Genomic DNA, 13,852 nt, shown 5'->3' with positions numbered 1-13,852 from the left:
ACATCTACTCTAAACCTTGCCTCTCTCACCTTAAACCTATACCCCCTAGTAATTGACCCCTCGACCCTGGGGAAAAGCCTCTGACTATCCACTCTGTCTATGCCCCTCATAATTTTGTAGACCTCTATCAGGCCGCCCCTCAACCTCCGTCGTTCCAGTGAGAACAAACCGAGTTTATTCAACTGCTCCTCATAGCTAATGCCCTCCATACCAGGCAACATTCTGCTAAATCTCTTCTGCAGCCTCTCCAAAGCCTCCACATCCTTCTGGTAGTGTGGTGACCAGAATTGAACACTATACTCCAAGTGTGGCCTAACTAAGGTTCTATACAGCTGCAACATGACTTGCCAATTCTTATACTCAATGCCCCGGCCAATGAAGGCAAGCATGCCGTATGCCTTCTTGACTACCTTCTCCACCTGTGTTGCCCCTTTCAGTGACCTGTGGACCTGTACTCCTAGATCTCTCTGACTTTCAATACCCTTGAGGGTTCTACCATTTACTGTATGTTCCCTACCTGCATTAGACCTTCCAAAATGCATTACCTCACATTTGCCCGGATTAAACTCCATCTGCCATCTCTCCACCCACGTCTTCAAACAATCTAAATCCTGCTGTATCCTCTGACAGTCCTCATTGCTATCCGCAATTCCACCAACCTTTGTGTCGTCTGCAAACTTACTAATCAGACCAGTTACATTTTCCTCCAAATCATTTATATATACTACAAACAGCAAAGGTCCCAGCACTGATCCCTGCGGAACACCACTAGTCACAGCCTTCCAATTAGAAAAGCATCCTTCCATTGTTATTCTCTGCCTTCTATGACCTAGCCAGTTCTGTGTCCACCTTGCCAGCTCACCCCTGATCCCGTGTGACTTCACCTTTTGTACTAGTCTACCATGAGGGACCTTGTCAAAGGCCTTACTGAAGTCCATATAGACAACATCCACTGCCCTACCTGCATCAATCATCTTTGTGACCTTCTCGAAAAACTCTATCAAGTTAGTGAGACACGACCTCCCCTTCACAAAAGCATGCTGCCTCTCTCTAATACGTCCATTTGCTTCCAATTCTCTCCAGTAATTTCCCTCCCACTGAAGTAAGGCTCACCAGACTGTAGTTCCCTGGATTATCCTTGCTACCTTTCTTAAACAGAGGAACAACATCGGCTATTCTCCAATCCTCCGGGACATCACCTGAAGACAGTGAGGATCCAAAGATTTCTGTCAAGGCCTCAGCAATTTCCTCTCCAGCCTCCTTCAGTATTCTGGGGTAGATCCCATCAGGCCCTGGGGACTTATCTACCTTAATATTTTTTAAGACGCCCAACACCTCATCTTTTTGGATCTCAATGTGACCCATGCTATCTACACACCCTTCTCCAGACTCAACATCTACCAATTCCTTCTCTTTGGTGAATACTGATGCAAAGTATTCATTTAGTACCTCGCCCATTTCCTCTGGCTCCACAAATAGATTCCCTTGCCTATCCTTCAGTGGGCCAACCCTTTCCCTGGCTACCCTCTTGCTTTTTATGTACGTGTAAAAAGCCTTGGAATTTTCCTTAACCCTATTTGCCAATGACTTTTCGTAACCCCTTCTAGCCCTCCTGACTCCTTGCTTAAGTTCCTTCCTACTTTCCTTATATTCCACACAGGCTTCGTCTGTTCCCAGCCTTTTAGCCCTGACAAATGCCTCCTTTTTCTTTTTGACGAGGCCTACAATATCTCTCGTTATCCAAGATTCCCGAAAATTGCCGTATTTATCCTTCTCCCTGACAGGAACATGCCGGTCCTGAATTCCTTTCAACTGACACTTGAAAGCCTCCCACATGTCAGATGTTGATTTGCCCTCAAACATCCGCCCCCAATCTATGTTCTTCAGTTCCCGCCTAATATTGTTATAATTAGCCTTCCCCCAATTTAGCACATTCATCCTAGGACCACTCTTATCCTTGTCCACCAGCACTTTAAAACTTACTGAATTGTGGTCACTGTTCCCGAAATGCTCCCCTACTGAAACGTCTACCACCTGGCCGGGCTCATTCCCCAATACTAGGTCCAGTACCGCCCCTTCCCTAGTTGGACTGTCTACATATTGTTTTAAGAAGCCCTCCTGGATGCTCCTTACAAATTCTGCCCCGTCTAAGCCCCTGGCACTAAGTGAGTCCCAGTCAATATTGGGGAAGTTGAAGTCTCCCATCACCACAACCCTTTTGTTTTTACTCTTTTCCAAAATCTGTCTACCTATCTGCTCCTCTATCTCCCGCTGGCTGTTGGGAGGCCTGTAGTAAACCCCCAACATTGTGACTGCACCCTTCTTATTCCTGATCTCTACCCATATAGACTCACTGCCCGCTGAGGTGTCCTCCCGTAGTACAGCTGTGATATTCTCCCTAACCAGTAGCGCAACTCCGCCACCCCTTTTACATCCCCCTCTATCCCGCCTGAAACATCTAAATCCTGGAACGTTTAGCTGCCAATCCTGCCCTTCCCTCAACCAGGTCTCTGTAATGGCAACAACATCATAGTTCCAAGTACTAATCCAAGCTCTAAGTTCATCTGCCTTACCCGTAATACTTCTTGCATTAAAACATATGCACTTCCATGTGTGGGGAGGTGACATTGCCCATGGGAGACCCACAAGCTCACTTAGAGATCGGGGCACCTTTTCAGAATGGCGGCCAGATCGCTGAGTTCAGCTCCCAGTGATGAAAATAATTCTAAATGTTGGCTAAACTCCCCAGGTCCCACAAAAATGACTAAGTAACAGTAGATAGCAGTGGGAAACTCGCCGGAAGAGCTGAAGGGAAACTCCTTGAAAAACCTGCCACAAATGACACGTAACAACCTTTGTGTTAAATCGCTCCTCTTAAGTTTCAATCTGGGGCTGACTACTCTCAATTGCTGGCAACGATGGTTGCTCTGAGGCCCACCAGAGGATCACCACTGAATCCCTGGAGACAGATGAGTGAAGGTGGGATGGGGGTCATGGGGAGGACCCATGTCAGTGTAGGGTCAGAGGCAAGAGCAGGGATGAGCCTTTCAGTGGCACCCCCCCCTTCATATGCCGGGTACTGGGTTTCTAAGTGACCTTCGGGAAGCACAGAGACCATGGAGTGCTCTGCGAGTCGCATTTAGTCCCTTAGCCATCACTAAATTCCTGTGGGCTCAGGGATATTTGATTTCAAGCACCTCATTAATTAACCTAATTGGCACCTTACCTCCAATGGGGGAATTCCTGTTTGGGGTACTTCCCATCCCCAATTTATTTAGGGAATGTTTTCCCGACACTGGGAATCTGGCATGGGTACTCCAACCTGATTATCCATGCTTCCCATTCTATCATACCCAGTCCCGCGAGCTCCTTTGAATTCCACACATTGTAACTCACAGTGTAGTGCCTTAATTTGACAATTTAAATGTTTTAAAAATTTAAATATGTATTTTATTCATTAGATTTTATAACTGCATAATATTTACACAGGTTACCAAACACCGATATGCCTTCCTGCTTCAGAGGAGAATACCCCAGTCGGAAACATATGTTGGACAACAGGTTGGGGGGAAACGGAGTTAGGTGAGTTACAATGATGATATCATTTGATGCAACTGTGCAAAATTACGTGAAACATTATTTTACACAAATGAAAAAGTAGTGACCATCTGTTCTGGTGTCAGAAACACAGCTTCCAAGTGCTGAATATATTGTGGTACAGAGATTAAGCAACTTCCCAAGTGAATGACTTTCCTAGGAATTAAAATCTGAGCTGTACAATTGAAAATGAAATGAAAATCGATTATTATCACAAGTAGGCTTCATATGAAGTTACTGTGAAAAGCCCCTAGTCGCCACATTCCAGTGCCTGTTAGGGGAGGCTGGTACGGGAATTGAACCCGCGCTGTTGGCCTGCCTTGGTCTGCTTTAAAAGCCAACTATTTAGCCCAGTGTGCTAAACCAGCCCCTTTCAGCTGATGTCCAGAAAGCAGCAACGAGGAGTGAGAATTTCCGAAGTTATAAGAGAGAATACTCTGCTAATTTCTGCGAGTTTGAACAGGAGTTACAGACTTTTCAGCACCAGGGGGAGAGAGAGAGAGATGGGATAGCACTCGGTTTGGCTGATTGGCTGCTGAATCGGCCCTGTAACATATGTTGATGGGATCCTATCCCAGTGGAATAATTTTCAGAGTCACAGGAGCTCCGTTTGACTCTGGAAGCACAGGGACAAAGAACCACTCTCCCTCCTCTGTGTTCGCTCCAGAAATGTTCTGGGTGCTCTAATTTCTGATGCAATTGCTGCAGAGAACTTGAATGAATGAATCTGCAGGAAAACCATTACAGGCTGCAAACAAAGACCTGGACTTGCTCTCTCTCTCCAGAAAGTTTGTGAGTGCTATATTTCTGAAGCTATAGAGACCTGAATGAATCTGCAGTAAATCCTCAAACTGAAAGCAAAGTTTGCAAAGGAATTAGATGCTAAAAACAACCATCTGAAACAAATATTTTTTTTCTTTTTCTTTATTGTTTTTACCCCTTTCCTCCCCTCCGTGTTTGTCTATTCTGTGTGTGTGTGTGTGTGTGTGTATAGACGGTGGGGGGGCAAGTTAAAGTAAGGAATTAAAAATTGGATCATAGTTAACCAGTTATAAGTGTCAGAGACTTCTCCAAAGGCCCAGTACACTTCAAAGGGATTCAAATCCCTTAACTGCCTTTGAAATACAAATCTTCCTTGAACTTATACACAGCAATACACTGCATTAGCCAGTGATTGATAGTTTTATTACTCCAGAGACAGGTGCTTGGTGGAGTGTTGATCTATTCTTCCATTCATGCATGAATGCATCTCCAATACCCAGCTTTGATGCTAACCACAATGTTTACAAACATGTTTGCTATGATTGACAGTTCCTCACCACATCAAAAGCAGTTAAGTTTTTTCACTTCTTTGTTCTCACAACAGAAAGCACTTAGCAGCTTTTGATGTGGTGAAGAGCTGTCAATCATAGCTCGAGTGTTTGCAACTACCGCTGGCGCAGGGCCATCGTGGCTGGGGACCGGAGCATCAGAACGGTCGCTGATCCCGATTTTTAGCCGACGCTCTATTTTCTGTTGGATCGGGAAACCTGCTACAGGCATCATGAATCCATCCCAAGATGTTTCCCCTGGCTGGTGTGTCTAAAACCAAGGGACATTATCTCAGGATAATGGCCATTGAAGACTGAAATGAGGAAGAATTTTTTCATTCAGAGTGTGGTGAATTTTTGGAAATCTCTACCCCCACGGGCTGTGGAAGCTCAATCACAGACAGTCAAGACAGAAATCGTTAGACTTCTGGAGACTAATGACATCAGGGATATGGTGACAGTGTGGAAAAATAGTATTGAGGTAGATAATCAGCTGTGACCTAATTGAATGTTAGAGCAGGCTCGATGGGCCAGATGGCCTACTCCTGTTCCTGTATCTCTTCTGCACTATTTGTCGCTGGTTGATTTGCACATTAATAATACATTCACATACCATTTCTAACAGGCCAATTTAGTCATGTGTATATCAAATAGTATTAGACAGGGAGGAACATAAAATGGTAAGAGATGTATGTGGAGTTGTAAATAAGGAAGAGCATGAAAATTATTGTGCTAATCCTCGAGTTTTTTGGTTATTATGGAAGAAGTCTTGAATGTTCTGATTCTTTTACATTGCCTGACACAAGACTCCTGAAACAGGTACTCTACTCCAAGCTCTGCAATGGCAAACGATCACTAAGAGAGTAGAGGAAGTGCTACAATGTCACTCTGAAAGCCTCCCTAAGTAAATGCAACAACCCATCGGCACATGGTAATCACTTGCCTTAGCACTGACAAACCTGGAAAGAAGCATCTGTAAAAATGACAATCACCTCGAACATCACAGGGTGGAGCATGCGGAGACCAAACGTAAACAGCGGAAAGAGAGCGCAGTATCCAGAGCATACCCCCACCTCACAAAACACCACCTCCCAAACCTGTGGCAGAGTTTGTGGATCCAGGATTGGATTACTCAGCCACTGCAGAACCCACCTCCCCGGAGTGGAAGCAAATCACCCTCAACCCTGAGGGACTGCCCAAAACTTCAGTGAAGGGGGAAGGTCTGGAGTGAGTGCTTGCTAATGCCATGCTAATGTATTAAAATGAGGTTCTCGGCTCCCGTGGCGTGACTCCATTAGTGAGGTGTGGGGGTGTGGGGTTCGGCGAAAATCGCAAATCCCAATTACGTCGGAAAGAATCATGTCTTTTGATTCTCTCCGGATTTTGAGTCCATGCCGGGATTCTCACCGACGACTAGTGTGGGCTCAAAATCACCCCCAAAATCGGTGAAAAGATTGTAAACATGTAAAGGAATGCATCAACACAAAATAAATCAATTTTTGATTTGCCATAAGCAGGCATGAATATACTTCTCTATTATGCACTTCAATAATCTGTTTTGAACATTTCAGGTCAAATATCTCATATTCTTTTAAAAGCACCTGTCCCTGTACTGAGCCACAAGACATGTCAATCATATTATTCAGAATATAATTTAACAGAACATATGATGTGTGCTGGTTATGAAGAAGGCAAAATAGACACATGTAAGGTAAAGTAAATGCCTGTTCCCATGATATACGGTACTCATTATGGCAGCGAAATCGTTAGCCATTTCATTGATATTCCACTAGAACCAGAAGGGTTAGGAATTGGACCAGGACATGGATATGTCAAGCCCTGGTTTGGTGCTATAATTTCTGATGACTTTGTGCATGCTGAGTCTCTGCTGGTCCTTTGCAAACTATTAGTGTAAGAGGGGAAGGTGCCTATCGCAAGTTGAGGCGCTGAACTCCATAGAAAGCATCCTATCGGGCTGCATCACAGCCTGGTATGGCAACTGCTCGGCCCAGGACCGCAAGAAACTTCAGAGAGTCGTGAACACAGCCCAGTCCATCACACGAACCTGCCTCCCATCCATTGACTCCATCTACACTTCCCGCTGCCTGGGGAAAGAGGCAGTATAAGCAAAGACCCCTCCCACCCGGCTTACTCACTCTTCCAACTTCTTCCATCGGGCAGGAGATAGAGAAGTCTGTGAACACGCACGAACAGACTCAAAAACAGCTTCTTCCCCACTGTTACCAGACTCCTAAATGACCTTCTTATGGACTGACCTCATTAACACTACACCCTGTATGCTTCATCCGATGCCAGTGCTTATGTAGTTATATTGTATATGTTGTGTTGCCCTATTATGTATTTTCTTTTATTCCCTTTTCTTCTCATGTACTTAATGATCTGTTGAGCTGCTCGCAGAAAAATACTTTTCACTGTACCTCGGTACACGTGACAATAAACAAATCCAATCCAATCTTGCACCTAAAAACTTCACTAGACACGCCCTGCCCCCACCAAATAATGGAAGTAAGCTCCTCGTGGGGAGTCCAAGCTGGGATTGTGCTTTGGAACTCCAGAGAAAGAAAGAATAATGTCTAAAGATTGGCACAAAGAACCTAAATGCTAACTGGTAATAACAAAGAAAATCCAATACTGAATGACTGAAACATTCAACACTTCCTCCGTATCAATTTTGAACCCTTCTGGGAACCGTGTTTCTGCTCCATGGCCTGGTAGCATCTACCTCCTCGGTAAAGACTGACACAAAGTGTTTAATACCACATTTAATACCACAGCCATGCTCCCTGCCTCCAAATGTAAATTATCTTCTTGGAGAAATTCCCTAATCAGTCTGACTCCTCCTTTTACCACCCTCCTGCTATTTATATGCCGGTAGAAGACTTCGATATTCCCCTTTATGCCAGTCTTTACTCATTATCCCTCTTTGCATCTCTAATGTGCTTTTTCACCTCTCCTCTGAACCTTCTGTCTTCTTTTTGATTCTCAACTGTATTTTCTACCTGACACCTGTCATAAGCATACGTTTCCTTCTTTATTTTAATTCCTACCTCCTTTTTAATCCAGGGAGCTATTTGTTCGCTCTACCTTTCCCTTTTGAGGGAATATACCTTGACTGCACCTGGACCATTTCATTTTTGATGGTAGCTCTAGTTTTTCATACGAGACCTTTGTTCCAGTCTAACTGGCCCAGCTCCCTTCTTACCCCATATGCTGATCTAATCAGAACTGTTGGTTCTGTTGAGGTTAACATGGGTGGAGACTATCAGACATGAACAAGGTGACATGTAAGCAACCAAAATTACTTTGACAGTCATGCAAAACACAACTGGTCATACTTTTAAAAAGGTCTGCGTGCTTTGTTTTGGAGCTATTTGTGGAATCTCGGAAAGAACACCTTAATTTGTCGCTCACCAAGATATAACTCAACTCCATTATTGATAACATGACTGATTATTTGATCAGACTCTAAGTGAGGAACAATGGCAGCTTTCCATCAATTTAAATTACTGGACAGTAGGGGCATGTAGTTTTCCTGAACTGCTCTCACTTTGAGTTGTGCTCTTTGTTGGGAGCAGTAGATCAGTGCTATTGTTACACAAGTAGAATGCAAACTAAGGAAAATTTCACTTTACGTTTTGGATAATCTAGTCGACACACAGGACATAACTGATCAATAGTAAACTGGGAGGTATGAATAATAATAATCTAATATATATTTTATGCAGGGAGATTCAGGAGGTCCTTTAGCTTGTGAGCAGAATGGTAATTGGTATTTGATTGGAATTACCAGCTGGGGCAAAGGCTGCGCTTTGAAAGGGAGACCTGGAATTTATACTCGTGTAGCAAAGTTTCAAACTTGGGTACAAAATAAGATTTCAAATGGTAAGACTCACTTTTTACAATCTGCATGCTTTCATCTTTTCATTATTATTTTTGTGCCTTATTTTTTGCTTTGTTGAGAAGCACTCTAAAAAAATTGTAAATATGTATGATGAGACTAAGCATCTTGCTGCAAATCGAAATAGGAAGCTAACTGGAATTATAATTGAAAACCAAGTTCTGCAAGGAATGGCTTGTGGCATATCACTGCTTCATGATTCAGGCTGTCTGACGCTTACTTTGTTTCTCTCTCCACAGATGCTGCCTGACCTTTTGAGTATTTTCAGCATTTTCTGATTTTATTCCTGATTTTGTGTCTGAAAGTTGAAGATCTGAATTACACCAACAGTCTGGATCACTATACTTGTCATTTCTGATCACTGTGGAAATCAAATGCTTACTTATTTCTTAATTCCATCACTGTTCCAGAATATTAAGGATAAATTAAAGTGATTGCTAATTTGTGAAGTTATGTCTTTGTACTCGATGTTTGAAATTATGCATTCTATTAAATATACTCCATAGCTGCTTTGGGACAAAGTAGTGCTATAATTATTCTTCGCACCAGACTTTATACACTTCTTGACACATGCTGCAGCTGAAGCACTATTTTTTTAAGGGTCACACTACCAAAGGATGAACATTAATGGGGATGGTAATTTGTACAGTCTTAGCTCATTTTCCTAGGAAACACAGTGGTGTTACCTATTCACTCATATACCTGTACCTTTGGTATATCTTAGGGTTTCTCTTCTACTGATCTACATGGATGACCATCCAAGTGTTAATTACTCTCAGAATTTATTCCTATCCTCAGGCAAAAATGGTCCTTTCACCAGTATAACTGTGGACCTTTATTCTGATACTTTGCTTTAACTTGAAACATTGTCCTAAATAGTTTGTATATTCTATATGTTGCACTCAGTCAACTTTTAAGGCTAATGATTGCCCAATTTCTTCAGTCTTCTATCAAAATCATCTTTTAGTGACAGGGAAGAGTCTAATAAATATTTGGGGCTGGATTCTCTGATTCTCAGGCTGTGTCCTCACGTCGGCATGGGGACGGTGGCCTTTTACGACCGAACATTTGTCGCAAAACGACCACCGATCATCCGTTTGGCTGGGGGCTAGCATGCAGGCACCGTAGAGAACCTAGCTCTAGCTGCCAATACGGCCGGATCCGTGGCCGCGCAACATGGCGCTGGCCACACGTGGCCCCGGCCTGCCAAATAGCGTCCCCCCTATGGCCAACTCTTGACCCCTGGACCATCCCCCAACAGTGCTCCCAGCCCCTGCCAAAGTCCCACCTGCCCGCGGATCGGCCCGCCCCCGACTGGCCGTGCTGGACTGATTCCACTTTGGAGGGGGCGGAGCATTGCAATAGCGGCGCTGCCCCCGATTTTGGCGCAAACTTTAATTCTTCGGCCGATGGATGAAAGCGATTTTGGTGTCGGCGACTGGAGAATCCTGCCCTTGATGTCTTGTCTCCATGGATTAAATGGTCTCACTATGAATAGGGAGATGGGAAGGGTGCTATAGAAGCTGAAATAAGCAAGTCCAGTTTGTGGAAACCTTGCTACCCTAATGGGAAGATTTCATTAACAGGTTGTACAGCCATCTCCAGCCTGATAGCCAATAGACAATGTGTCTAATTGGTGGAACGAAAGTTTAGCAGCAGGAGACCACAATCAGCGATCCTTGGGAACAGTCCTTGGCACTAGGAAAGGGACATCCACTCTGGACAGCAATCAGGAGTGCTGGGCATAGGAGGAAGAGTGGGAAGGTTGAAGATTCGAGCTAGTGGAGACTAAAGGTTTCCTTGAGGAGTCTGATGAGTACTCATATTACTCGTCACCCAAAGGCTATGCAAAATGAATGCAAGAACAAAAGAGATGAGATCAGTAATAGATCTTGCGGCCCATTGGGTATGCTCTGCTCTTCATTATGATCATGGTTGCTCTTGGGGTTCAACTGCACTTTTGCTCCTGTTCCCTATATCCTTTGCTTCCCCTGAGACACCAAAAACCTGAATATCCCAGCCATAAATGTATCCAAAGATGGAGGAATCATAACCTGATGGGGCAGAGAATTATAAAGATTCACAACCCTTTGAGTGAATACATTTCTCCTAATCCGTTGATTTTCCAACGTGACGACTTCTTGCAAGCTGTGCCCAGCATACCCGCTAATTCTATCTTTTACTCTCGTTCTATGCTTCTAAAACTTCATTCTAACTCTTTTAAACTCTCTATAAAGTTGATCCTTTCTCTACACCTTGCTATAACTATAACATTATATTCTGCAATCTCTCCTTCCTTCCCTATGTACGGTATGCATTGTTTGTGCAGCATGTAAGAAACAATAATTTTCACTGTATACTAACACATGTGACAATAATAAATCAAATCAAATCAAATAAATGATTGACCACTTATCCTGAGAAACCATCTTCTAGATTTCCCCAGCCATTGAAATCAACCTCCCAGTGTCCACTTACACTTACCACAATGAGGTAAATATGTTAATTAGACCCTAGTCTATCTTTTGCAGGAACCTCATCACTCGTCTGATTTCTACACTTTAAAATGATAGGATTTGGAACGGCCTTGCCTGATCAAAACGTTGCAGGCAAAAGCATTCCCATTCCGCTCTGACCATCTCTTACTTGTGATAGGGCATATATATAATATCTAGATGCATAGCAATCGCTTTCTTGGTACTGTGGCTGCCTATTCATCTACAAAATGGCATCGATGGCATGTGTGCATGGGCAATTCTTTTGCTGGTCACACCATTTGCTAATGATGTTGATGCATGCATCCCTTATTCCTTAAATGGGACAAGTGGAAACTCAGAATATTGGACAGAATACAAGTAACAGCAAAGATGACTAAAATATTAATAAGGAGGGAAAGATTAGCAGCCCCCCAACTATTAAGAGGCCCTTCAAACCCCTGCCCCCAACCCTTCATGCTATCCTTCAACCTCCCTTTCATGGGCATGACGCACCTCTGGCTGAGACTATTGGCAGTGCCATCCAGACATCCTGGCACTGCCAACCGGGCACCTTGGCAGTGCAGGTTGGCACTACCAAGGTTTCAGGTTGTTACTGCCAAGGTGCCAGGCTGTCAGTGCCAAGGTGCCCGGGTGCCAGAGGGAGATCCAGCGGGTCACCCTGCCCTTTCCCTGAGCACCCAGGTGTCTCCAATAGCCTGAGAAACCCCCAGGTGCCGTTACAGCTGGTCCATGCTTGTGTGGACCAGTACTAAGGGTGCCTGGCCCAAGCCTCGATGGGGAGACCTTTATTTCCCGAGCATGGGGAGTATCTGACGCATTATTGGCTCTTTAAAATATGTATATCTGAAACCCGCCCTCATTGGGGGTGAGATACAGATTGCGACATCTAGCCAGGTTCGGGTGTATCTTGCCATACATAAGTGTCGTGAATCTCCCGAGAGGTCTCTCGCGAGATTCAACAGCCTTGTTGCGTCACCAAGTTGGGTGCGACGAGGCTGGTATGCGAAAGGTTGTTGCGGAAAATAAAAGCTCATGGTGTGTGGGTAGGATTATCACGATCCCTGACCAGGTCCCAACAGTGGCTATGATACTGGACCAAAACCCCAATATTTTATTTTTGGTTTTGTAAGATTGTGAGAAAAGTATACTTCGCTCCAGGAGTGATTGTACAAAGATATAGGGTTATGATATTTTAAAATAAACTTTATTACTAACACAGTATTGAAATCTTTAACATCTGACTTGAAATTAGCTCACAAATACACCTTAAACAATACTACTCAGTATATTGAATACAATACCTTAATTGATATACTTTATTCCCACTTAAATGACAAGAAAACAAACCATTTTAGCTCTCAATTCACCTTAAATACCAATGGCACAGAAGAATATTTGCTTGACAGAGTTATTCTTTGAGAAAGAGATCTATTGACATTGCTTTACAGAACAGATCTAACTCTGGTCCGAACCTCTGCAGAAGATCTAGCTGGATTATAGAATTTACAGTGCAGAAGGAGGCCATTCAGCCCATCAAGTCTGCACTGGCCCTCGGAAAGAGCACCCTACTTAAGCCCCACGCCTCCACCCTATCCCCTTTATCCCCGTAATCCAGTATCCCCAGCTAACCTTTTTTTTGGATACTAGGGGCAATTTAGAATGGCCAGTCCACCTAACCTGCACATCTTTGGACTGTGGGAGGAAACCGGAGCACCCGGAGGAAACCCATACAGACATGGGGAGAACAGTGACCCAAGCCGAGAATCGAACCTGGGACCCTGGAGCTGTGAAGCAACTGTGTTAACCACTGTACTACCGTGCTGCCCTGATGTCTTCAAAAGCTGCTTCAACTGGCTTGTTTCAGCTTTCCCTTGGCCGTCGACAAATCTGTACTGCTTTAAACAGTTAATCTCTTTTAATTAACCCACAGTGAAAACAAACTGCCTTACTTGGTCTCAGTTTCAGCCAGAAACAGAACTGAACTGAAAATGCTTTCTAAAAAAGCCGGATTCTTTAGCTCCACCCTGCAATGACGTCATCTCACCAAACCAAAAACTAGTTAACTCCCCAGGGAATATCCTTAATCAAAACAAAATTGCATTAGCGCAAGCTTTTTACGATGGTTACTTGCACCTCAGGCTCCTAAAAGCTTTGCTATCTTTCAAACCAAGATTTCACAGCATACTGTCACGGATAGAAGATTGGCTGCTGACAGAAAATGGAGAATAAGCAGAAATGAGTCTTTTCAGATTGGCTAGATGGAACAAGTGGTGTGCCACAGGGATCAGCCCCGGAACCTCAACTGTTACAACTTATATAAATTATTAGATGAAGGGATGGATGGGATGTTGCCAAACGTGGAGATGACACAGACTGATGGGGCAGTAAGATGTAAGAGGACTTTTTCAGGATGACGCAGTGTCACAGTGGTTTGCACTGCTGCCTCACAGTGCCAGGACCCTGGGTTTGATTCTCATCTTGGGTGACTATGTGGAACTTGCACTTACTCCCTTTGCCTGAGTGGGTTG

The 13,852-nt window shown here is 43.9% G+C and overlaps 1 protein-coding gene across 1 annotated transcript in view; it reads left to right on the top strand.

Moving 5' to 3' along the window:
• LOC140408952 (uncharacterized) overlaps positions 1–9,347 on the top strand; it is a 241,605-nt gene extending 232,258 nt beyond the window's left edge. Inside the window, exons 37-40 of the mRNA XM_072496904.1 lie at positions 3,490–3,582; positions 6,479–6,618; positions 8,654–8,810; positions 9,066–9,347. Of these exons, the coding sequence (XP_072353005.1) occupies positions 3,490–3,582; positions 6,479–6,618; positions 8,654–8,810; positions 9,066–9,076 (401 nt within the window). The 3' untranslated portion in view covers positions 9,077–9,347. The remainder of the gene's footprint in view (positions 1–3,489; positions 3,583–6,478; positions 6,619–8,653; positions 8,811–9,065) is intronic.
• The last annotated feature ends 4,505 nt before the right edge of the window (positions 9,348–13,852 follow it).

This window comes from Scyliorhinus torazame, chromosome 3 (assembly GCF_047496885.1).
Source record: "Scyliorhinus torazame isolate Kashiwa2021f chromosome 3, sScyTor2.1, whole genome shotgun sequence".
NCBI classification, from domain to species: domain Eukaryota; kingdom Metazoa; phylum Chordata; class Chondrichthyes; order Carcharhiniformes; family Scyliorhinidae; genus Scyliorhinus; species Scyliorhinus torazame.
The sequence above is the reverse complement of the archived record's forward strand: the minus strand, read 5'-3'. Positions and strand labels throughout refer to the sequence as shown.